The 26573-nt window shown below is 41.8% G+C and overlaps 1 protein-coding gene across 3 annotated transcripts; it reads left to right on the top strand.

Annotated features, from left to right (window-relative positions):
- The first annotated feature begins 988 nt into the window (after positions 1–988).
- LOC136519542 (kinesin-like protein KIN-14M) lies at positions 989–10466 on the top strand. 3 transcript variants are annotated; one of them, XM_066512929.1, is made up of 21 exons: positions 990–1295; positions 1413–1600; positions 1676–1780; positions 2684–2900; positions 3144–3298; positions 3405–3488; positions 3606–3683; positions 3751–3876; positions 4000–4026; positions 4276–4980; positions 5073–5154; positions 5249–5344; positions 5432–5611; positions 5745–5851; positions 6008–6186; positions 6758–6922; positions 7005–7258; positions 7334–7497; positions 7710–8263; positions 8498–8598; positions 10167–10466. In XM_066512929.1, exons 1-21 carry the CDS (start codon positions 1271–1273, stop codon positions 10232–10234), a joined length of 3660 nt encoding a protein of 1219 aa, XP_066369026.1. In that variant the 5' UTR covers positions 990–1270; the 3' UTR covers positions 10235–10466. The 3 variants fall into 3 exon arrangements, with proteins under 3 accessions (XP_066369028.1, XP_066369026.1, XP_066369027.1); XM_066512931.1 differs by lacking the exons at positions 8498–8598; positions 10167–10466 and having other exon boundaries at positions 989–1295; positions 7334–7486; positions 7710–7874; XM_066512930.1 differs by lacking the exons at positions 990–1295; positions 1413–1600; positions 1676–1780 and having other exon boundaries at positions 2763–2900; positions 3193–3298.
- Positions 10467–26573: the final 16107 nt, after the last annotated feature.

The following is a 26573-nucleotide window of genomic DNA, read 5'->3' as shown; positions in this document are numbered from 1 at the left end:
TTTAACTCCATGCATCCTATAATTACAATCTTTGGTGGACGGAAGGAAGTATATTGTTTTGCGGTAATGACACAACATGAGATGTGCTTTTAGGCCTAATAATGGAGTTTGGATTCGTCCCCAACACCAATAGTGAGTTCCGGAGTAAACTATCTATCCTAGTCCTCTCCGTCCCTAAATGTTTGTTGTCACGATTTACGTGTCGATAACTTTGACTCGATTTATAGAAAATACGTGCAACATTTCTATCTCCAAATAAATTTATTAAAAAACTAGATCCAATTATCTATCTAATGATACTAATTATGTATCATAAATATTAATGTTTTTTAATATATATTTAGTCAAAATTGTTTCTCAGAAAAAAAAAACGACGTATATCTAGGGACGAAGGGATATATAATTACTCCATATGAAATATGAATTCACCATGAACAAGTGAGAATGCGTTCTCTCTCTCTCAAAAAAAAGGTGGGACTACGGTTAATCCGAATGTAACGGCACGATGTCGAGTCGCTAGGAAAATAAACGGCGGGCGCGTCACGTCGGGCACACCGCACACGCGACGGGAACCTTTTTGATAGTGAAATGGGCCGGTGTAGCGGTTGCTGCTGCTGTCAATACAACGACCACCACCGTCCAGTCCACACACACGGACTTTCGGTGCTCCTACCTTTCTTTTTCTCGCCTTATCTTGACGTGTTTAAACTTTCCAAAAGTCTCCCTACAAACATAGAATTTTTTTTGTTTAATTTTCGGAGAAACACGTTAACCAACATACAATTTGGGAGGAATTGGTAGAGTTCACACTGTAACAGACGGTTTCGTTCGGTTCCAAACGTACAGCAAAATATTGGGCCGTACGTAGTTTATGTAAACGCAGCAAAAAAAGTACCAAAAATAGTAATAAAAAAGAATGCGCAGTCGTGTTCGGTGTTCCCTGTTCCGTCCCAGTCCCTCCACCACGCTTGGCCACCTTCGGCGCCGCCCAAATTTGGCGCTCGGACTTGGCAGAGGCAGAGGCAGAGGCAGGCAGAGAGTCGCTGCACAGGAGCAGGGCACCACCACCCTCCTCCCGCCGCAGCGCAGCGCACCGCACGTCGCCCACTCGCCCACGTCTCCCTCGGTCCCTCCCCTCCGCGCGCGCCCATTCCTGCTCCCCGCCTCCCCGTCCGCCACCTCCCGGCTGGGTCAAACCACGCCTCCGCCTCCGATCCCGGCATACTCCGAACCCCCCAACGTCTCGGCCGTCTCCGGTCTGCTCGCCGCCATGTCCGCCGCCTCCACCGAGTCCCGTAAACCCCTCCCTCTCCCATGTCTGCTCTACTCTTCACCAAATTTTGCTGTCCCGCGGCGGCCGAGGCTTTACTACGGATTTGTCCCCTTTTTTTTATGGGTTTGTTTCTTCGCAGCGGAGAGCCCGGAGCGGCGGTGGCGGCGATCGGAGGCGGTTGCGTGGCTGCGGTCGCTGCTGGCGGGCTCTGTCCTGCCTCTGCCCCCGCCGCACGCGTCCGACGACGACCTACGGGCCGCTCTCGCCGACGGCGCGATCCTCGGCGCGGCGCTCCGCAGGCTCGGCTGTGCTTCTACGCCCGACCAGGTAGGTCCTCGATCGCTCGCTTTGGGTTTTGGGTTTGTTCGCCCGTGATCGTATCGTACGTCGTCGCTGCTGCAGGGCGGAGCCTCAGCGGCGGCGGCGGCGGGGAGTGATGTCGAGAGGTTCGTCGCGGCAGTGGAGCGCCTGGAACTTCCCAGCTTTGCCGCCTCCGACCTTGACAAGGTACGGTATTCTCCCCTGGACCATCATCAACTGCTTCCGTTCAGTTTAGTAGCAGGTTTTCCATATATATCACGAAAAAAAAGTTCGGTTGGGTTTAGCTCTGACTTGAGGAGAGAGTATGATAGTACAGTAGTAACATTTTGGAGCATCGACTGTTAATTCACGGGTGGACGGGGATAGTACACGTGATTTGCGGTGCGTTACAGTTTCAAATCGAATAAGCTCGGACTCTGCTTTCGCTGTAGGTGGCTGATGCTTGTGATTGTTCCGTCTGCCGATTGGCCAGATGGCAACGTTAATCTCGTCCTTTTCTGCTTTAACCACTACTGGATGCTGGATGCAGCTGATGCTAGCATCCAAATCTCAACCAGAAAATTTGATCCGCCAAACTAATGAGATGTGACTCCACTGCTCCACTAGCATATAGTACGGTGCATGTCATCGCTGTCCAAATGGCTTGCAGACACTGTACATACCAATGTTTCATACGTTTTCCTGTAATCACTTCAATCGAACTCAATTCGTGGTAACAAAATCAATGGTAACTCCGTAGCCTGTGGAGATTACTTCTGGACGGCACAAATGTATGGTATATATAAACAAATAAGTTATTCAATGATGGCTTTTTATAATATCTGAATATGAACATAAGCCACGTTCAAGTGTGATGCTATATTCGAGTACTATGATGATGTTCTGGTTATTAAATTTATAATATCTGAATATGGACGTCAGCCATGTTCCACTGTAGTGCCAAATTCGACTAGTATATATGGTGGTGTTGGTGTTCTGCCAATAATTGTCACTTATGCAATATGGTCGTGGAACATTCCTGGTGTTTCCAGCTCTTTCTACAATAGAAAAAATTATCTACCTGCTCTTATTTGATTGGCATTGATCCAGGGCCCAATGTCAGCTGTCATAGTCTGTCTTCTTGCACTGAGGGATCGGTTTGGTTCCAATGTTGGGGAAGGCTGGCATTGTAGCCTTGAAGGAAAATTTAGGATGCGCAGCATGGAGCTTCCCATAAGGGAGAACGGCCATTGTACTCAAAATTCTGAGTTTGGAGAAAAGGTGAAAGGGAGCATACCAAAGGTCTCCAGAAGTCCAGCTACGTCAGGTAAGATTTTTTTTTTCTACATGTCCAGCTTTCAGCAGTAACACTGAGGGATACAGAGCGAGCTGAGCAGAGCTATTCTATTAGTTTTGCAATATGAAAATGTAAAACAAACCATATTTATCAGTGAAAACTGTAGTCACATGTAGATAACTAAATTCATACGATGATTTATCGTTGGTCCTTGCAATGGGAGGTTAAGATGTGAAGCAGGCTTATCAGTTGAAATATCTTTTCTTATTGTAGAACCATCATCATCTCCATTATCAAGGCCTGAACTATCTTCTATTTCAAGGCACACTGGACACAATTTTCATGAAGTATTCCATCTGAGACAAGGAATTTACTCTGACATGCCTATTTCTAAAATTTTGGAGATGATGAAATCCACCAACTTGGATGTAAGTGGAATATAGTAATTCTTTCTGAAATGTACGTGAGATAATGTCAGCACAAAATCTGATGTTTTTATTCTTTGCATCATGGAACATGGAACCAATTTTACAGAATGCCCCTACTCAGTCACTTCTGAGTTTTGTGAATGGCGTCCTTGACGAGATCATTGAGAATAAGAATGGAGAAATTCCTTATGTAGGCTACTCAAAAGCAATACAGTTAGTTGTTTCTTTTCATACATGATTACTTTGGTACATTTTGTTTTATACTTCTTTCATCCCCTTGAATAAAAAGATAACATTCTTTGCACAGCATATCGCTTGCTTGTTGAGAAAGGTAATACTGGAGATTGAACGCCGCATTTCAACTCAGGCAGAACACATAAGAAATGTAAGCAATACTATTTCATACTTATATTTTCGGATTATTCTTGTTGTAACTCTTACTTGTATGGCAGCAAAATAACCTTATCAGAGCACGTGAAGAGAAATATAAATCAAGGATAAGAGTACTAGAGGCACTTGCAAGCGGGACAGGTGGACAAATACAAATAAACTCAAGTGCAGCAAATGGAAAAATAAATGTAAAGTTTAACATAAGTTCCAGTTTTCATTTGAAACCTATTAAGATGAGTCTTCTGCACTTTCGATAAAAACAAAACCTTTTGACATTAATAACGGATCTCTTTCTTTATATTGATTTTCAGGTTGAAGATCATGTGCTCCAGATGAAGGTTTGTCTCTTGTCCAAAAAATTGTTACCTGTTCGTATATTTAAATCGAGTTCTTGCTACTGTTTGCTCTAGAATTGTTCATTTGATCTGAATTCTGTAGAAGGGCTTGTTAGCAAATAAGCATTGATAGTTCAGTGGAGGTTCAGCTTAAATGCACCACAAGATTGAGCTTCCCGAACAAGGCGTGGCTTAATTTAAGCCTCCTTTGCGTGAATGATTGATTTTTTTTAAATCACTTTCATTCTTCAGATAGATAAAAGCAGAACTGAAGAAAGAGGATTAGTTGACAAAGATATGTCAAGCTTGATGACTGAGAAGGAAGATGTAACTAGATTGACAAAGGATAAGGAAGATATGGCTAGGCTGTTGAAAGATAAGGAAGATATAATAAGATTGATGAAGGAGAAGGAAGAAATGGTTATGCTGATTAAGGAGAAAGACGAGATGGTTACCTTGAGGAAGGGGAAGATTGATGGCAGAGATCAGTCAGCAGATGCACTTGTGGACAAATCAACTAAATATAACGATGAAACCATTAGGATGATGAAGGAGAAAGAAGATAATACTAACAATACAATTATGAAACTAAAGAGCGAATTGGAAGCTGTAAAATCATCATATAAAGAGAACCACAACCAGTTAGAATCTACAAAGGAGGAGGTGCTTAAGCTTCAAAAGGACAAGGAGAATAGTGACAATATAATATCAAAACTCAGGCAAGAGCTTTCATTAGCAAGGGAATCTCATAAGACACATATTCAAGAACTGGAGAGTAGTGCTTTGCAGGCAAGCAAATGCTTTGAACATAGAATAAAAGAAGTAGATCTAATGCTCGAAGATTCTAGAAAGAAAAGAAGAGATCTGGAGGAAGTGTTAGCATCTAGAATGGATACTTGGAAGCAGAAGGAAATCATGGTGAACCAATTTTTAGGTCTACAAATACAGAACATCCAGGTAGTGCTTGGTTAAATTATCCTTTGGTTCTCAATCTTTCTTTTAAAACATCATGATGTGAGAAATTGAAATTAAAACTTCTCCCCTATCAGGATTTGAGGTTATCTTCTGTTTCCATTAGGCATGAAATCCAAAACTGCCAGAAAAGATGGTCCGAAGAACTTAATGGCCTTGGTATGTTTCAGTGCAGCATGTGATTTTATTTTACATTGCATACATTTACTGTAATTGGCATTTTATAACTTTCATATTCATATGAACTCTGCAGGACAAAGTCTCAACATACTGGTAAATGATTCTGAAAATTATCATGCTTCTCTAGAAGAAAATAGAAAACTGTACAACGAGATTCAGGAACTAAAAGGTGACTCTGCAAACAAAGGATAACTTATTTGAATATGCATCTTCTTAATTTTATGAATTTTTTCGAGTTTTTATTATTCTTGACCAGGAAATATAAGAGTCTACTGCCGGATAAGGCCTTTTCTTCCTGGGGAGGATCAGAAATCTACTATAATTGAATATGTTGGTGATAATGGGGATCTGGTAATTGCAAATCCCACACGACAGGGAAAGGAGGGGAGCAAGTCGTTCAAATTCAACAAAATTCTTGGCCCCACTGCTTCTCAAGGTACGAATGAATGTGACCTATGCAATATCCATGTGCTTTGGTTACTGATAACTTCATTTCATCTGGTAAGGATCGTATTTTTGGAATGCTAACACACCACATTTGCCCTGCCCTTTCCTTTTCTCTTTTCTAGATGAGGTCTTCAAGGACATTGAACCCCTTATCAGATCAGTTCTTGATGGTTATAATGTTTGCATTTTTGCATATGGTCAAACTGGATCAGGGAAAACATACACAATGGTATGATGCACTGGATACAATTATACAAATATCTTCATCTGAATAGTTTTTTTTTTTTGAGAAAATGGGTCTTTTCTTTTTTTGAAACGACCAAAATGGGTCTTTTCTTTTCAGTTATAATGTAATAATGTATTTTCCTTTCTGCAATTATCCCAGACTGGACCTGAAAATGCAACAGAGAATGAACGGGGTGTCAATTATAGAGCTCTGAATGATCTCTTCCATATTTCACATAATCGTGGGGATACCATCATGTATGAAATAAATGTTCAAATGATTGAGATATACAATGAGCAAATTCGAGATCTTCTTGGCAGCAATGGTTCAGAGAAGAAATATCCTTTTTCCCCTTCCTTCATTTATTGAATTCACATGTCAACACTTTCTGCAAGTGGCTTATGATAAATTCGATGAACCTAGTTTATTATATGTATTACCTTCCTCTTCTGATGAGCCTAGTTGGCTATGAACTATTCCCTATAATTCGAAATGTAGGGTGTTTAGGACATTGACACGGTCTTCGGTATGACACTTTGATTTGCAATTTTGTAAAATACATACTATTTTGATAGAAAAACTTATATTACGAAACTATTTTTCATGATAAACTAATAACGTCAACCATGTGGTATCAATATATATGACTTTCCGTGTATTGATGGGTAAGTTAAAGAAGTTTCGAGCTCTAAAACGACCTACATTTGGAATTGGATGGAGTAGTTAAGTTGATTCAGTTCAAGTGAACATATGTAGAAACTCAAAAATAAGTTGGACATCCTTTTATCATCCATGATGTACTCTTAGTTATCTGTACATTTTATAATAGCATATCACTCAAATCATTGACATATTTCAAATGGAATTAGAGTTTATTAAAACATCCTCTTTTTCCTTTAACTCCTACACGCTAGAGATTATGAATGCCAGCCAACCCAATGGGCTTGTCGTTCCTGATGCAACGTTGCATCCTGTTAATTCAACATCCGATGTTATTGAGTTAATGAGAATAGGACTTGCGAACAGAGCAGTGGGTTCGACAGTGTTGAATGAAAGAAGCAGCAGATCTCACAGGTTTATTTTCATGTCCCATAATCTAGTTACATTGTTTATTATGATTATTTTAAAAGTAGAGTTACTTTGATTAATTCTGCAGTGTTGTTACCACACACATTCGAGGTGTCGATTTGAAAACAGGAGCTACTATTGGTGGTGCACTGCATCTTGTTGATCTTGCTGGGAGTGAGAGAGTGGACCGATCTGCTGTTACAGGCAATAGACTCAAAGAAGCACAACACATCAACAAATCTTTGTCCGCTCTTGGAGACGTCATATTTTCTCTATCGCAGAAGAATGCTCATGTACCGTACCGGAACAGCAAACTTACACAAGTCCTACAGAGTTCTTTGGGTGCTTACCATTGCTGATTGTTCTATATACTTCTTACATGTTATCGGTTACTCACCTAACAGTTTTCATCTGCAGGCGGCCATGCAAAAACCTTGATGTTTGTGCAGATCAACCCAGATGTCTCATCTTATTCGGAGACTTTAAGTACTTTGAAGTTTGCTGAAAGAGTTTCTGGAGTGGAACTAGGTGCTTCAAAGGCGAATAAAGAAGGCAAAGATATTAGAGAATGTATGGAACAGGTGATAAATTATTGTTTTCCTTTTGTCCATCCCTTATTTATACAGGGCGCTAGATATGGATTACCAATGTTTATTCTCTATATTATCCAATGGGGTGAGACTTAAGTAGAGATTTTTCTTTCAAATCGAATGTCGAAATTGTAAATACCATTCTTCTCACCACCAGTGTTATACATAATCTTTTTATTTGTAATATCCTTTCCACCCCACAGCTCTCAGTGCTCAAACATAAAATTGCAAAGAAAGATGAGGAAATTAACAGATTACAACAACTCAAGACACAAACTCCAAGGGTCAGGACAGCAAAACGTGCAGATTCCCCATTGAAACATTCGTCCTCCTCCCCAGGCATATCTAATTTAGGAAGCAAAATCCATCACAGAAGAACGGCATCTAGTGGAAAGGCAATGAGCATTGGCAGCAGGGCTGGCTCTGATAACTTCTCTGACATCAGTGACAGGCACTCTGAATCTGGTTCTATGCAGTCTGTTGATGATATCCTACCACATAGGGGGATTATGGGACTTCCGAAGCTCTCTTTTGGTGCAATGGGTCAGAATTCTGCTGACCCTGAGCTTGTTTGCTTTGGCTATGCTGATTCAGAAGAGAGATTAAGTGATATATCAGATAGTGGTCTTTCCATGGGTACAGAGACAGATGTTTCAGGAAGCAGTATAGTTGAGTTGACACGCTTCCAGGAGCAGGAAAACACATCTAGGACTCAGAAAGAACAAGAGAGTGCACTAAAAACTCCAAATGATCGGTTGTAAGTGCTCTCATCTTTTTAAACAGAAAATTCATACAATTATGGTTTCATGGTACAAAAATGTTTCCTTAGGTCTATCATTAAATTTCAATCTAAGTTACATATGATTTAGTGGAAGCATTCATGTTATCAGATCAGGTGACTGGGTGCCGATAGTGGCTAGCTCTGTGTGTTTGGTTGGCCTTTTGTTTTAATTACTTTTTTATTTGTAAGCACATTTTCTTCCTCATACAGGTCTAAGGTGGCCACCCGAGTCCAGAAGACAACAGCACCCAAACCAGCTCAAACTTTCTTGTGGCCTAAACTAAGAGATCCTCCAACTCTTAGATCCCCAAGTAAGCTAAATTGCAAGTCCATTTTTCTTTGGACTCACTGAGCTGAATTTCTGCTTCTGCATGTGCATATTTAAGGCATTTTTCCTGTCAAAAATCATATGTATGTATAGTGCAGCTGCTGAAAAATTACCCTTATGTCAGAGTATAACCTGAATATATAAAAAAGGAATAAAAAGTTTCCATGATTCCGTTAAAAACACTGTGTATGTGATGTAGTTATGAGATATGTGGCACGCCACTGAATTATGCTGGAGGATCTATTTGCATTCAATTTTGTCATATATATATATATATGATATGATGCTGAATAGACCATCATGCGATGCAGAATTCCCTTGAAAGTAAGTTAAATAATTATATTTAGCCAACTAAAAAGATGATGCCAATGTGTATCACAAATTTTAAATGACTAGCAAACATATCCATGCGTTGTATTAAAATGTATAATTTATTTCAAGGTGCTCATACCAATGAAAATGAGCTAGCTATTTTTGTTGGATTTAATTGGGTTTGGCCCAACCTTAAATCAAATAGATTTTAAGACCCATAATAAATGCTAGTGCAATAAGTATTAATCTCGTATGGAAATATTGATATGAGATTGACTCAATTTAAATTGGTGGCTATTGTGTGCACCTGTTGTGTTTGTAAGAAAATAAAAAGGCAAGCATGTGGCTTTTATGTGCACATGTGCGTTTAAGAAAGGTGGAAGGCGAGCCACATGCTCGCGGTCGCCATGGTGTGAATGGGCTGGGGTGGTCAGGCAATGACATTAGTGGTGTGGTCACAAAGGTTCTGCGACTTCAAACTCAAAGCGAGAAGGGTGAGAGTGAGGGACACACAGCAGGGGAGATAGTGAGAGACAAAAGAAATAAATTTGCCCCATAAATTTTCACGTCAACCTTGAAAATAGGCAAATTCAATGTCATTTTCTTTTTTTTTGTGAAAGGTGGAAAAATGATAAAGCTAGTAAGCTAAAACAGGTGTTACCATGACCTTTGGTTACTACTAGTTACTTCAACACTTGACGTGTTACCAATGGGAACCTGTACCTATAGCAGAATATAGTAACTCAATTTCCAAAAATGTTTGATCTGACTGTACCAAACAAGTGTACCAAGCGTGTAAATAAAGAAATTTTAAATCCATTTAAAGTGGCAATGAGCTAAGACAGTTACCAACTGATGAATTATGGGTACATATACATTACCCACCATTTGCACTGCCAATGGCTTAGTTTGGAATGAACCGGTTATTGAATTACACCTACCATGTTGATTTGTTGTGAGAGAAAAATACTGTTCGTTTGCTGAAAAGTACTGCAGAATTATTGTTGTTCTGCAGCACTACTTCAGCAGTACTTTTCAGCAAGCGAACAGTGTTTTTCTCTCACAACAAATCAGCATAACAATCAGTATAAGCCAAATTTTAGCAAAACAAACAGAGCATTTAATATAAGTGAAATTTACATGTGTGCTGAGTAAGATAAGTTTTCAAGACATGATATGCATTATCACAAATATATAAACTAATCTAATTATTTCGTTCGTTTTTTGCCGTGTCTGCAGGGAGAATCACAGCAACACAAACAATATCTGCACCAAGAACGTCCAGTACTTCGAAACGATGGACATAAGTCAAGTTTGATCAACATGTTCTAACACTAGTTTATGTTTTTGTACAGCACAATCGGAAAGTAATTCATGCCAATTGATGAACTTTATACATCAGTTGATTCTTTCAGGAAAAATATGCCAGTTAGTTTTCTATTTCCTTTTTAAAGATAGATTATATGATGTGAAATTTCTTTGTACATACACCATATCAAAAAAGTTTGCTGATTGCTGGATAGAAGTGTTCTCTGTATATTGTTAATAGAATCAACAAGTCTTTCTTAGTTGTTATAAACCAAAACAAAAAAGAAAAGAAAAAGTCTACTTGATCCGTTAACTATTGACTTGTGTCTACTTCATCACCTCACCTATAAAATAGATATCCTAACTCTTAAAGTATTGAAAACTGTATAAATAACCCTCTGACAGTGGTGAATCTAGCCAAGAGCATCATCAGGGTCATTTGGGTCAACTTTATTATATGATATAAATTTTCTTGAACTTTAACTGTACTTTTCTAAATAATTTATAAATTTTGTTCGGGTCAACGGACCCCTATACACCACTGCCCTCTGAGATGGTTTTGCTGGTGGCTTTATTGACGTGACATACTACGTGAGTGCTGGTGAGGCACATAGAGTAGTAAAAAAATCTATATAACCCCCTAGCATATCCAAAAATAACAATAACTCTATTAACTATAAAATCTGATATTATAGCTCTTAAAGCATCTAATAATTTTCAAATGATCTTCTCAGGTTACTTTGTTGGGTTATTTTGACACAGTATCCCATCACACCGGCCGGCCTGAGTACACATGCTTACATACATGCACTTATGTCACCTCCCTCTCCCAACTCTTTTTAAATTGTCATACCGCCTAACAAGCAGCACACGACCTTCTGTCTCCTGGTCCACCTCATGACGCTCCTTGACAGCATTCAGCTCACGCACCATGCTTGCCCTTTCATCATATGACCCCTCTTGTTTTCTCCTCCTTTGGCTATCTCAAAATCGGAAGGACCAATCAGGAGACCAGAAGGAGGTGTGATGATGAGCGATTGTCAACGGAATTATGATTTGGCTAGTTCTTCAAAAGAATTTTTATTGGCTACCATTCAACCCTCTCCAGATGATGAGAGCGCAGGCGTCGTGCATGAGCACAATGTCATCGAGGAGTTCTATGAGATGGAGTAGGAGATAGGAGGTTGTGGGTGAAGTATGGAAAGAGTAGGCAAAGAGAGGAAACATATTAGTCTACATACAAGCATAGGTACATAGGTCAGTGTGGCGGGATACAGTGTCAAAATAACTATAAAACCATATAGGGATCATTTAAATATTATTAGCCGTTTTAAGGGCTAATGTCATGTTTTATAGTTGAGGAGGGTTGTATAGTCAATTTTGATATATTAGGGGATTATGTAGATTTTTTTCTACTATTTGTTTACGCGTAATAGGCCATGTTAGAGAAATCGCCTTCAAAACCACCTCATGGGTTATTGAAAGGTCCTAATATGGCTAGAGTGGGGGTAAATAGCCTATTTAAAAATCTACAAATCAACTAGAGCAATTTGATTAGTATGACAAATAGCGAAATGCAATCTTGCTCTAACTCTACAAGGGTTGCAAGCCACCTATTCAATAATTCTAGTTGCAATGATTACTAAGCACACAACTTGCAAAGTTACTACTCACTAAGAGCTCTCAATCTTGTTACTCTAAAGAGCTCCACTAGAACTTAAAATAACAAAGCAAGCTCTCAATTCTAATTACACTAAAGAGCTTGCCACAACTAGTTTGCAAGAATATAAATTAGTGAGTAGGGTGATTATACCGTCGTGTTGAGGAATGAACCAATCACAAGATGAAGATTACGCCAATCACCGGGAGAATGCAAATGACAAGAGACAACTAATTTTCTCCCGAGGTTCACGTGCTTGCCAACACGCTACGTCCCCGTTGTGTCGACCAACACTTGGTGGGTCGGTGGCTAAGAGGTATTGTACAAACCTCGTCCAAACGATTGGACACCGCAAGAACCTACCCACAAGTGAGGTAACTCAATAACACGAGCAATTTACTAGAGTTACCTTTCGGCACTCCGCTGGGGAAGGTACAACTCCCCTCACAATCACCGGAGACGGCCACGGACAATCACCAACTCGTGCCGATCCTCCACCGCTGCACCAAGCCGTCTAGGTGGTGGCAACCACCAAGAGTAACAAGCGAAATCCGTAGCGCAACACGAATACCAAGTGCCTCTAGATGCAATCACTCAAGCAATGCACTTGGATTCTCTCCCAATCTCACAAAGATGATGGATCAATGATGGAGATGAGTGGGAGGGCTTTGGCTAAATCTCACAAGGTTGCTATGTCAATGAAAATGTGCAAAAGAGTGAGCTTGAGCCGGTCATGGGGCTTAAATAGAAGCCCCCACGAAATAGAGCCATTGTACCCCTTCACTGGGCACAACACGGGCTGACCAGACGCTCCGGTCATGTTGACCGGACGCTGGACCTCAGCGTCCGGTCGCCCGACGACAGCCACGTGTCCCGATCTCAACGGTCACTTGAGTTGACCGGACGCAGCGCACAAACTGACTGGACGCTCAGCCTCCAGCGTTCGGTCGTTTCCAGTAAGGTTTCAGAAACGATTTTCTTTGACCGGATGCATCCGGTCATGCTTGACCGGACCCTGACAGCGTCCGGTCACTCAGTGACTTTCTTCTGCGCTGTCCGACAATAGGACCGGACCCTAGACCTCAGCGTTCGGTCAGTCCATGACCCAGTGTCCGGTCGATTGACTAACGCCAGCGTCTTCGCTGTTACAACTGACCGGACGCGCCGGTTCCTCAGAGACCAGCGTCCAGTCACCTTGTGACCAGCGAGACTAACTCCTTTTCACCTCTAACTTCTTCACCCTTGCTCAAATGTGCCAACCACCAAGTGTATTACCTTGTGCACGTGTGTTAGCATATTTTCACAAATATTTTCAAGGATGTTAGCACTCCACTAGATCCTAAATGCATGTGCAATGAATTAGAGCATCTAGTGGCACTTTGATAACCACATTTCGATACGAGTTTCACTCTTCTTAATAGTACGGCTATCTATCCTAAATATAATCACACTCACTAAGTGTCTTGATCACTAAAACAAAATGGCTCCTACATTTTATACCTTTGCCTTGAGCCTTTTGTTTTTCTCTTACTTCTTTTCCAAGCTCAAGCTTTTGATCATAACGATGCCATCTCCATTGTCATGATCTTCGTCATTGCTTCATCACTTAGAATAGTGCTACCTATCTCATGATCACTTTGATAAACTAGGTTAGCACTTAGGGTTTCATCAATTAACCAAAACCAAACTAGAGCTTTCAATCTCCCCCTTTTTGGTAATTGATGACAACCCTTATACAAAGATATGAATTAAAGTTCATTTAAATCCATGTTGCTTGCCCAAGCATATTTACCATGTGTAAAGGATATGGACAAGTTTCATGAACTCCATATGGTAGCAATTGCTCCCCCTACATATGTGCTAAGAGTTTGGATTAAAGCTTTGCACATATGCTTAGATAGGAAATATAGGAGACAATTTCTACCAAATGATGCTAAGGTATAAGAGACGGACCTTTGAAGCGTGATACCAATCGAAGTGCACCATTATACCATCCTTGGAACCATTAGTAACTAGACATACATAGAAACTAGAATATCCCATGAGATCAATATTACAAGTAAGGGTCTAGTTTCCATATGATGAACATAAGTCTAGTTACTTTAGCTAGATACCACTTGATAGCTAGATACCACTTGTAAATACTTGGAAATGAAATCATTGGATATCCTATGCATGCTAGTTTTTCATTTTATCTTTCAAACCTACAACTAGCACACACCACACAAGCATGGATATTAAAATTTAAAACTTGTGCCATGCAAGCAAACATATGAAGTGCACATTTAAATGCACTATACAAGTTCATGAGCTTGCTCCCCCTATTTGTATGCTCAAAATTAATTGATCCCCTTCCTTTGTCATATCTTATCTCTCTACACTATTTCTCCCCCTATCACTTATCTTTGTTTCTCTCCCCCTTTGTCATCAATGACCACAAAGGCTTAAAGTATAGATAAGTTCAATTTATAGATAGGTTGGGGTGAAACCATGTGAAATGAGGATCATTTTTCAATTTGGTTCAATCTAGATTACTTGCAAAAGATATTTAACTCGGTTTGATCTAAGGACAAGCTTCTTCACACCTCCAAATAAGGGTTATCTTGTACCATGTTGAGTTAAACACTTATAGCTCATTTTATAGATCAAACACTAGGTTTACAAGCCCACAAACATGTCATATGCTACCACTAGATCATTTCAAATATACAAGCAATAGTGGTAACATACAAGCATCAAATTCATTTGATTTTTATGAATGAGCCTATTCAAATGTGGAATATGTCTAGATGCACTAATCATGTCCTTAGCAAGGATGTATGTCATGCCAATCAATTTATACCTTGTATTGCTCGAAGGAGAGGCATGTCATATAAATTGGGGGTGCATCAACACATATTGGTGAAGTCAAGTATGTTCAATTCATTCCTTAGCTTGCAAAACCTCTTCTCATCAAGTGGCTTGGTGAATATGTCGGCAAGTTGATTTTCGGTGTCCACAATCTCTATGCAAATGTCCCCTTTTTATTGGTGATCTCTTATGAAGTGATGATGGACATCTATATGCTTTGTTCTTGAGTGTTGAACCGGGTTGTTTGTGAGTTTGATGGCACTCTCATTGTCACATAGCAATGGCACTTGCTTGATCCTAATTCCAAAATCACTCAAAGTAGCCTTCATCCAAAGTAATTGAGCACAACAACTACCGGCCGAAATGTACTCCGCTTCGGCAGTTGAAAGTGCTACACTATTTTGCTTCTTTGATGACCAAGATACAAGTGATCTTCCCAATAGTTGACATGTGCCTGATGTGCTCTTTCTCTCAACTTTGCATCCCGCATAATCGGAGTCCGAATATCTAATCAACTCAAATCTTGCTCCTTTGGGATACCACAATCCAACATTTTGTGTATGCTTCAAGTATCTCAATATTCTCTTTATTGCCTTCAAATGACTTTCTCTTGGTGAGGCTTGAAATCTAGCATACATGCATACACTAAACATCACATCCGGCCTTGATGCGGTCACATAGAGTAGGCTTCCAATCATAGACCGATATATCTTTTGATCCACCATGTTGCCACTAGCATCACTATCCAAGCTTCCACTTGTCCCCATTGGTGTACTTATAGCTTTACTCTCATCCATTCCAAACTTCTTGAGCATGTCCTTGATATACTTGCCTTGACTCACAAATGTGCCATTCTTTATTTGCTTGATTTGAAGACCAAGGAAGTAGCTAAGCTCTCCAATCATGGACATCTCAAACTCACTTGCCATCATCTTGCCAAACTCCTCACAAAAATCTTGATTCGTTGACCTAAATATGATATCATCAACATAGATTTGCATTACAAACAAGTCATTTCCAAGCTTCTTGGTGAAGAGAGTGGTGTCAACCTTTCCCATCTTGAATCCCTTAGAGAGTAGGAAATCCCTCAATCTCTCATACCATGCTCTAGGTGCTTATTTTAATCCATACAAAGCCTTTCTCAACTTGTAAACATGGTTGGGTTTCTTCTCATCTTCAAAACTGGGAGGTTGCTCAACATATACAAGCTCATTGATGTACCCATTGAGAAATGCACTCTTCACATCCATTTGGTACAACTTGATGTTGTGGGCACAAGCATAGGCTAACAAGATCCTAATTGCTTTCAATCTTGCAACTGGGGCATATGTTTCTCTAAAGTCAAGACCTTCAACTTGAGTGTAACCTTGAGCCACTAATCTTGCTTTGTTCCTTATTACTATCCCATCATGATCTTGCTTGTTCCGAAAGACCCACTTGGTTCCAATCACATTATGATCCTTAGGCCTCTCAACTAACTCCCATACTTGGTTTCTTGTGAAGTTGTTTAGCTCTTCATGCATAGCATTGACCCAATCAACATCCCTCAAAGCTTCATCTATCTTCTTAGGTTCAATGGATGACACAAATGAGAAATGCTCACAAAATGAAGCCAATCTTGATCTAGTTTGCACTCCTCTTAAAATATCACCAATGATGGTGTCCAATGGATGATCTCTTGCAACATTGGTTGGTTGTAGCACTTGCACTTGATTGCTAGCATTTGATTGATCACTTGGTTGAGATGATGAACTAGCCACTTGTTGATCTTGCACATTACCATCACTAGTGCTTGCTTGGATTTGATCATGAGAACCACTAGTTTGCATATTTGAGTTAGAGAGCACTTGATTCTTGTCATCTTCAACATCAATCACCTCTCTAGGCCTTAACTCACCAATGTCCATGTTTCTCATTGCCTTGACTAATTGAGTGTCTTTCACATCATCTAGATTCTCATCTTCCTCTTGGGAACCATTTGTTTCATCAAACTCCACATCATGAACCTCTTCAAGAGTACCACTAGATAAATTTCAAACTCTATAAGCCTTGCTAGTAGTGGAGTAACCGAGCAAGAAACCTTCATCACATTTGTTTTTAAACTTGCTCAATCTAGTGCCTTTCTTCAATATGTAGCATTTACAACCAAAAACCCGAAAGTATGCTATGTTAGGCTTTCTTCCATTCAAAAGCTCATAAGGTGTCTTCTCCATCATGGGGTGACAATAGAGTCGGTTGCTATAGTAGCAAGCCATGTTGATTGCTTTGGCCCAAAATGAATGACTCACATTGTACTCACTCAACATTGATCTTGCCATGTCAATCAAAGTTCTATTCTTCCTTTTAACTAACCCATTTGATTAAGGAGTATACTTGGCCGAGAATTAATGTCTAATTCCAAATTCATCACACAACTCATCAATTCTTGTGTTTTTGAACTCCCTTCCATTGTCACTTCTAACTTTCTTGATTATTGTTTCAAACTCATTGTGAATACCCTTAACAAAAGATTTGAATATTACAAACACATCACTCTTGTCAACAAGAAAGAAGACCCATGTATATCTAGTGAAATCATCCACAATTACAAATCCATATCTGTTTCCACCAATGCTAGTGTATGTGGTTGGTCCAAACAAATCCATGTTTATCAACTCAAATGCCTTGGATGTGCTAATCATACTCTTCTTAGGATGTGTGTTACCAACTTGCTTTCCGGCTTAACATGCACTACATAGTTTATCCTTCTCAAATGTGACATCTTTCAAGCCTCTAACTAAGTCATGCTTGATTAACTTGTTTAATTGTTTCATTCCAACATGACCAAGCCTTCTATGCCATAACCAACCCATGCTAGATTTAGTCATCAAACATGTTGTCAATTGAGCTTCTCTAGCATTGAAATCAACTAAGTATAGATTCCCATATCTAAATCCTTTGAATATCAAGTTAGAGCCATCTACACTTATGATCTCTACATCATCCACACCAAATATGCACTTGAAACCAAGATCACATAATTGAGCTATCGACAATAGGTTGAAGTTCAAGCTCTCTACTAGTAGCACATTAGAGATGCTCAAATCATTGGATATTGCAATCTTACCAAGCCCTTTGCCATTGTCACCAAATGTGATACTATCAAACCCATTGCTCTTGTTTTCATTGATTGAATTGAATATTCTTGGATCACCGGTCATGTGTTGTGTGCACCCACTATCAAGCACCCAATGCCTTCCTCCGACTTTATAATTGACCTACAAAAGAAGATCAATTCCTTTTAGGTACCCAAACTTGCTTGGGTCCTTGTAGGTTAGTTACCTAGGTCTTTGGTACCCAAATGGCCTTCTTCTTTGGGCCCACAATTGGTGTACCAATGAACTTAGCCTTCACACCGTTGGCACCCTTATAAAGCATGTAACAAGAATCAAATTTGATTGGGGATACATTAGGTAGCTTGTTCTTGTTAGTCTTGCAATTTTGCTCCATATGCCCAACTTGTTTGCATCTATTGCAAAACCGACCATTGTCCTTCACAAAGCTAGCTTTGGGAGTGACAAAGGCCGCATTGTCTTTCTTGGGGGTATAGCCTAATCCCTCTTTGTTGAGAGAAAACCTTTGGCTACCCAAGCACTTTAGCAAGCGGGCTTCTCCATCATAGGCATTGCCTAAGGCACGAGTGAGCTCATTCACCTCCTTCTTGAGGGTCTTATTTTCCACCATTAGTGAGGTTTCACAAGTGAGACCATCATTCAAAGGTGAAGTAGAAGTGGTAGTACTACAAGAAGTGTTAGTGGGAGTAACAAAAATAGATTCATCAATAAGATCACATGTTAGTCCCACATCACATGATATGATCACTTGCTCCTTCTTGGCTTCCTCCACTTTGACTTGCTCAATGAGAGAGGAGTGAGCCTTTTCAAGCTTAGAGTGAGCTTTACCAAGCTTCTCATGGGCTTCCATTAGCCTCTCATGAGTGGCATTGAGCTCATCAAAGGATTGCTCAAGAAATTTTACTTTCTTACGCAATTCTTTACACTCCTTTCTCTTCATCTCATTGCAAGCGTGCACTTGCTCACACATGTCCAAGAGCTCCTCCTTAGTGTACTCCTCATCCTCATCATCATCATAATAATCATTTCTACAAGAGTCACTTTCACATTCATCAGCATCACTCACATCATATTTTACCTTGATAGGCTTTGCCATGAGGCATGTCGATGGAGTGTCAAAGATGGAGAGCTTCTTATTGATGGCGATGCTTGCTAGTGCTCTCTTGATAGAATTCTTGTCATCATCACTAGAGCTATCACCATCCGAAGAACCATCACTATCCCAAGTGACTACATAGCCTTCACCCTTCTTTTTCTTTTGGAAGGTCATTCTCTTCTCCTTCTTTTCATTTTTATCTTTCTTGTGCTTCTTCTTCTCATCTTCTTCATTATCACTATTGTAGGGACAATTTGCTACAACATGATCGGGGCTCTTGCAATTGTAGCATCTTCTCACATATTCTTTGCTCTTGGTGTGATCTCTTCTCTTTCTTGCACCATAGCCCTTCTTCTTCATGAATTTGCCCATCTTGCGCATAAATAGAGCCATGGCTTCATCATCAATGTCACTAAGATCATCATCATCACTTGATTCTTTCTTAGACTTGCCCTTGTTCTTGGATGATGATGAGCTAGCCTTAAATGCTACTCTTCTTCTTCTTGTCCTCTTCTTCCTTCTTGTCCTCCTTGTCATCCCCCTCCCTTTCCACACAGTATGTCTCTTGTGTCATGACATCACCTAGTACTTGGTTGGCGGTAATGTCCTTCAATTCTCCTCTTATGATGAGCAATCTCAACATCTCAAATCTTGGAGGTAAGCACATCAAGAATCGATGAGAGACATCATCATCCTTGATCTTCTCTCCCAATACCTTCAAGTCGTTGACAATGACTTGCAATCGATGGAACATCTCTGGAATGCTCTCATCATCCTTCATCTTGAAACTTGTCAACTTGTCCTTGAGGATGTACAACTTAGCACTCTTTACCGCCGGTGTGCCCTCATATGTTTCCTCTAATCTCCTCCACACCTCATTTGCTCTTTCACAATCTTTGATTTGCTCAAACACCTTGGAATTAATAGCATTGTATATGATGGTGAGAGCCATTGTATTACATTGCTTGTTGATCTTGTCTTGGTTGGTGGGATCATTGGGATCAATGATAGCATAGTCATTCTCGGTCATATCCCATACTTGATCATTTATTGAACCAAGATACATTCTCATCTTTCTCTTCCAATAACCATAGGATGTGCCATCAAAGAATGGTGGTTTGCCCCCCACATGGTTGAACACAACTTGAGCCATAATTTGACACCGAGGTTGTTAAGCCTTCAATCAAATGATCACCACGGCTCTGATACCACTTGAAAGGTCCTAATATGGCTAGAGGGGGGTGAATAGCCTATTTAAAAATCTACAAATCAACTAGAGCAATTTGATTAGTATGACAAATAGTGAAATACAATCTTGCTCTAGCTCTACAAGGGTTGCAAGCCACCTATCCAACAATTCTAGTTGCAATGATTACTAAGCACACAACTTGCAAAGTTACTACTCACTAAGAGCTCTCAATCTTGCTACTCTAAAGAGCTTCACTAGAACTTAAAATAACAAAGCAAGCTCTCAATTCTAATTACACTAAAGAGCTTGCCACAACTAGTTTGCAAGAATATAAATTAGTGAGTAGGGTGATTATACCGCCATGTTGAGGAATGAACCAATCACAAGATGAAGATTACGCCAATCACCGGGAGAATGCAAATGACAAGAGACAACCGATTTTCTCCCGAGGTTCACGTGCTTGCCAACACGCTACATCCCCGTTGTGTCGACCAACATTTGGTGGTTTGGTGGCTAAGAGGTGTTGCACAAACCTCATCCACACGATTGGACACCGCAAGAACCTACCCACAAGTGAGGTAACTCAATGACACGAGCAATTTACTAGAGTTACCTTTTGGCACTCCGCCGGGGAAGGTACAACTCCCCTCACAATCATCGGAGACGGTCATGAACAATCACCAACTCGTGCTAATCCTCCACCACTGCACCAAGCCATCTAGGTGGTGGCAACCACCAAGAGAAACAAGCGAAATCCGTAGCGCAACACGAATACCAAGTGCCTCTAGATGCAATCACTCAAGCAATGCACTTGGATTCTCTCCCAATCTTACAAAGATGATGGGTCAATGATGATGGAGATGAGTGGAAGGGCTTTGGCTAAAGCTCACAAGGTTGCTATGTCAATGAAAATGTGCAAAAGAGTGAGCTTGAGTCGGTCATGGGGCTTAAATAGAAGCCCCCATGAAATAGAGCCATTGTACCCCTTCACTGGGCACAACACGGGCTGACCGGACGCTCCGATCATGTTGACTGGACACTGGACCTCAGTGTCTGGTCGCCTAACGATAGCCACGTGTCCCGATCTCAATGGTCACTTGAGTTGACCGAACACAGCGCACAAACTGACCGGACGTTCAGCCTCCAACGTCTGGTCGTTTCCAGTAAGGTTCCAGAGATGATTTTCTTTGACCGGATGCGTTCGGTCATGCTTGACCGGACCCTAACAGCGTCTGGTCACTCAGTGACTTTCTTCTACACTATCTAACAATAGGACCAGACCCTGGACCTCAGCGTCCGGTCAGTCCATGACCCAGCGTCCAGTCGATTGACCGACGCCAGCGTCTTTGGTGTTACAACTGACCGGACACGCCGGTTCTTCAGAGACCAGCGTCCGGTCACCTTGTGACTAGCGAGACTAACTCCTTTTCACCTCTAACTTCTTCACCCTTGCTCAAATGTGCCAACCACCAAGTGTATTACCTTGTGCACATGTGTTAGCATATTTTCACAAACATTTTCAAGGGTGTTAGCACTCCACTAGATCCTAAATGCATGTGCGATGAATTAGAGCATCTAGTGGCACTTTGATAACCTCATTTCGATACGAGTTTTATTCCTCTTAATAGTACGACTATCTATCCTAAATATGATCACACTCACTAAGTGTCTTGATCACTAAAACAAAATGGCTCCTACATTTTATACCTTTTCCTTAAGCCTTTTGTTTTTCTCTTACTTCTTTTCCAAGTTCAAGCTTTTGATCATAACGATGACATCTCCATTGTCATGATCTTCGTCATTGCTTCATCACTTGGAATAGTGCTACCTATCTCATGATCACTTTGATAAACTAGGTTAGCACTTAGGGTTTCATCAATTAACCAAAACCAAACTAGAGCTTTCAGTTATTAAGATGATTTTAAATATTTTTAGGGGTATACATTGTTTTATAGGTACAGTGATAAAATAGACAAATTGCAATAGTTAAGGGGTTAAGTAGATTTTTTTTAGGTAAAAATATTTTTTTGAACGCATTGGCAGGAGCTCTGCCTTTCAATTAAGACGGGGAAAAGAAAGTTTATGTACAAACAAAGGCACTCGAGATTAGGGTTTCAAAACCCCCACAAGCATGCAAAGTAGGGAAAGGCATGGCCCAAAAGGGGTGGGGGCAACAGCTACACATAATCGAGTGCTCTCTTCCTTTGCTCTATGTCTTCCTTTATCTTTGTGGCCACTTGCGGCGCCGTTTCTATCTTGTTGTCGAAGATTCTCCTATTTCTCTCTTTCCAAATTTTCCAAAAGGCGTAGATTACTACCCCATTAAGCCGCCTACGCTCGGATCTTGGCACTTTCCTCGCCACCTCTTGCCACCGTGACCTGATATCGGTGGTGTCCACCAGGGGTTGTTGTTGAAGCTGAGTGAAATTTTCCCACGAGAGGATTTGATCCCAAACCACGTTTGTGAAGGGGCAACATAGGCATAGGTGGAGGCCAGTCTCTAAGGGACCATTGCAGAGCACGCATTGTTGTTGGTGTGGCCACCCTCTCCTTTGTAGGTTTTGCGCCGTTAGAATTTTATCTTGCACTAAGATCCAGGCGAAGATCTTGCATCTGTTCTCCACTTGCGCTTTCCAGATCAAGTCCGTACGGAAAGGGATGAGCGAGCCTTTGAATTGTATTCTGTAGGCCGAACGGGTGGAGTAGTTCCCATCATTGGTCCACCGCTAGATGATGGTGTCTGGGATGCCCTGTTGTAGGTGCACATCTTGTATCCGTATCCAAAGGGACACAAACTCCTCTATGTGGACAACCGAGGTGATTTTCCTTCCTTGCTTGTGCATCCAATTGTTGTTCCGGAGCTCTTGTTGCACCGTTCGTTTTCTCCTTGAAACTAGGCGAAACAAGTTCAGGGCTAGGTACCTAGGAGCTTGTCCATTGAGCCAATTGTGGTGCCAAAACCTAGTCTTTGCACCGTCCCCCAAAGTTATAATGATTGAGGAGTTGAAGAGGAGACGATCATCATCAGAACATGGAAGGTCGGCGCCATTCCAAGACTTGGAATCATCCATCCATTCCTGCCAAAGCCATCATAACCGGAGGGCTCTCCCAAATCTATCAAGGTCGGGGATGCCTAAACCACCAAGTTCTTTTGGCCTGGTAACTGTTGGCCAGTTAACAAGGCAGTGTCCGCCATTGGCATTCTCCTCCCCCTTCCACAGGAATGATCTCCTGATTTTGTCGATCTTTTTCTTAGCCCATGCAGTGAGAGGAAACACCATTAGGTGGTAGGTTGGCATGGAGGAGAGGACTGATGTTACTAGAGTGAGGCGTCTTGCTCTGTTAAGCCATCTTCCTTTCCACTTGGGTAACCTCTGCCCAATACGGTCTATGAGAGGTTGCACATGGATCTTTTGCAGTGATCTGATGTGTAGTTGCAACCCCCAAGTACTTGCATGGGAAGCTCCCTCTAGAATCGGTGAAAGGTGAGAGGACTTGGTCTAGATCAATGTTTGCGCAGCTGATTGGATGCACTGAGCTCTTTTGAAGGTTAATATGGAGTCCCGAGAATGTGCCAAAAGCCTATGGTACCCCCAATGAACCGTATCAAAAGCTTTGTGGATGTCTAGTTTCATGAACAAAGCTGGTATCTTCTACTTGTGTAGCCTTTGTACCGCGCCCTAGACGAAAAGGAAATTATCATGGATGCTTCTCTTTTTTATAAATGCGCTCTGGCAGTTGGAGACGAGGGAGTTCAGTCGAGGGGCAAGTCTGTTAGCTAACACCTTGGAGAAGATCTTTGCAATGCTATAGACAAGGCTGATGGGTCTAAAATCAGTAACTCTTGTTGCATCCGTTTTTTTTGGGTAGAAGGATGATGCAAGCCGAGTTTAGCCATTCAAAGCCCTGGGCATTCAATGTGAATAGGTTGTTCATGGCTGCCATAACATCATCCTTAATGATTTCCCAACAAGCTTTGAAGAAGGCACCCATGAAGCCATCCGGTCCTGGTGCTTTGTCGAAAGGCATGGAATATATAGTGTTTTTTTATCTCTTCCTAGGAGAAAGGCACCTCCAAATCGGAGAGATCGTGTTGGTTGTAGCCAAGGGATTGCCAATTTACTGTGGAATTTCTCGGCACCGTGGTGCCAATGTGATTTTTGAAATAATCTCGAATCACCTTTTCTTTCTCTTGATGAGCCACCACGATCCCCCGTCCGTATGTAGACAATGTATGTAATTCTTTCTCTGACATGTGTTGGCTCTACTGTGGAAGAACTTAGTGTTAGCATCTCCACATCGAATGTATGTTAGTCTCGATCTCTGTCTGATTCTTGATTTTTTTGATGGCTACGAGCCCAGTGCTATAGGCTTTGAGGCGACAACATAGATGAAGCTCCATGGCAGTGAGCAACCTATGCTCTTGGGCTGCTTCTAATTGTAGCTGCACTTCTTTCACTATGGCGAGCTGCATCCTTGTATCCCCTATCTTGTCTTTCTTCCAACGCTTGATACCTTTTGCCACATGCACCATTTTGATATGCAAGCGTTTGATTGGAAGAGCAGAGGCGACTGGCCTATTCCAAGTGTTTTGGACAAGATCTTGGAAGCCTTCCATCTTAGTCTAGTAATTTTCGAAGCGGAAGGACGTGCTATGATGGTGGTCAAGTTCTCCCTAGAGTAGCAGCGGGGTATGGTCTGACATGAGCGATGGAAGGGAGTGTAAGAAACACGAGGGGAAGAACAGCTCCCACTCTAGGGTACATAATAGTCTGTCAATTCTAGTGAGCGTCGGGTTTTCCTATTGATTGCTCTAAGTGAAGCGGCATCCATTTAGCTTGATTTCTTTGAGCCTCAAATGATCGATCGTTGCTCTAAATGCCCCCATGAGGCGGCGGTTTAGATTGGAGTTGTTCTTGTCTTCCGCCTGGTAGATGAGATTGAAATCTCCCAAGATGAGCCATCTATCATTCTTCGGCGGTGGAATGTTCTTTAGTTCTTGGAGGAATTGAAGTTTGGCTGCCTCTCCTTGTGGGACATATACCACTGTAATTTGCCACCTTGTTCCATCTGCCATCATGTTGATTTGCACGGTTATAGCATTTGCGGTAAGTACAATGTCGGAGAGGTCTAAGAAGTCTTCATTGACCGCAAGGAAGATGCCTCCTTGTGTCTATTCCGCCGGGAGCACAATATAGGAGTTTACAAGTTTCGCTCTGACTGTTCGGCGCACCACATTATGATCCATAACTTGCATCTTTGTTTCTTGTAGACATACGATGGTGGCGCTAGTGGTTCTCACTAACTCACTGACCGAGTCTTGTCGGGCGCCATCATTCAAACCCCTGAGGTTCCAGTTAAGTAACTGACAATTCAGCTGTGCCATATGTCAACCAATGGGCCCCTATTTAAAATAATTCTTTAGAGGGAGACAAGCATGGAGTTGTCTGTTGCTGTGGTAGAGGCGATAAGCACAGAGATAAACACACAGAGGCATATGGGAATGAAAGCATCAACTTGGAGTGGCCGATACATCTGAAGGCAAGTGGCTGTCGGCGCAGTGATACAAAGCAAGCGTTTCTTGCTCACTGAGTTTTTGCTATAGCTAACTACCAGATGATGAGTCCTTGCAGCGTGGTGGGTAGGCGACTGTAGGCCTCTGGCTATCGCTGCACCCAAGCACCATGACTGGACGGTCACAAAAGATGTGGAGCTCCTGGAGCTCCCGTAGCGGGAATTGATCACTAACATTATTACATTGCTCTACCCATGTGCATCAGCAGGTATCTAGGCATGCGTAGTGGGCAGCGCTGCCGCAACGTTGAGGCCGCTCAAAGCCGTCAGCGCCTTCACGGTGTCGTCGGTAAGTGGTCCCTTGAACAGGCTGAAGTAGCGCAGCAATGCGTCGTCATGGCTGAGTCCTTCCATGTCGAGGATGCCTAGCCTTTTCATCAGCACTTGCCTGGCCTTCACCTGAGTATCACCCCTTGGCCAGTTCATGACAGCTATGCGGACGCTCCTACGTGCCGGGACCAGGGGCCTCTTGTGTCGCTGTGGTGGGCTGTGCTGGCGCACCAGGACCTGCAAGATGGGTGGAGGCAGAGGTTGCGAGATCCCCTGTAGGAATTCAGACACCGTTGCTATGATGACAGGCGTGCTTTGGCCAATGTTGTTTACCTCTAGGGCGGTGCTGGTGTGTTCCGGTAGTTGGTGCTGGAGGCCATTTACCATCCATGGACGGCGAGAGCAGCTGCTGGCCATACCGCGGACACAGCGCCTGGAGTAGACGATGCCAGGGCAGAAACGCACCACCTGGGTGCTTCCAGCCGGTTGTGCGTGGTTGCGGTGCGTGCGGGGAGCACATGGCCGCCTGGAGTAGACCTGGCCCGTGCGGAAGCGACGATCAGCCACGAGACATGATCGCTGCTGC

The sequence above is a fragment of the Miscanthus floridulus genome, chromosome 18, assembly GCF_019320115.1.
Source record: "Miscanthus floridulus cultivar M001 chromosome 18, ASM1932011v1, whole genome shotgun sequence".
Taxonomy (NCBI): Eukaryota; Viridiplantae; Streptophyta; class Magnoliopsida; order Poales; family Poaceae; genus Miscanthus; species Miscanthus floridulus.
This window is presented reverse-complemented; position numbering and strand designations above follow the sequence as displayed.

Coding starts and splice junctions, on each gene's coding strand:
- LOC136519542 (XM_066512929.1), top strand. CDS start 1,271: ATGTCCGCCGCCTCCACCGAGTCCC. Junction 6,187..6,757: donor AGCAATGGTTCAGAGAAGAA/ATATCCTTTTTC, acceptor TAACTCCTACAC/GCTAGAGATTATGAATGCCA. Junction 7,259..7,333: donor AGTCCTACAGAGTTCTTTGG/GTGCTTACCATT, acceptor TTTCATCTGCAG/GCGGCCATGCAAAAACCTTG.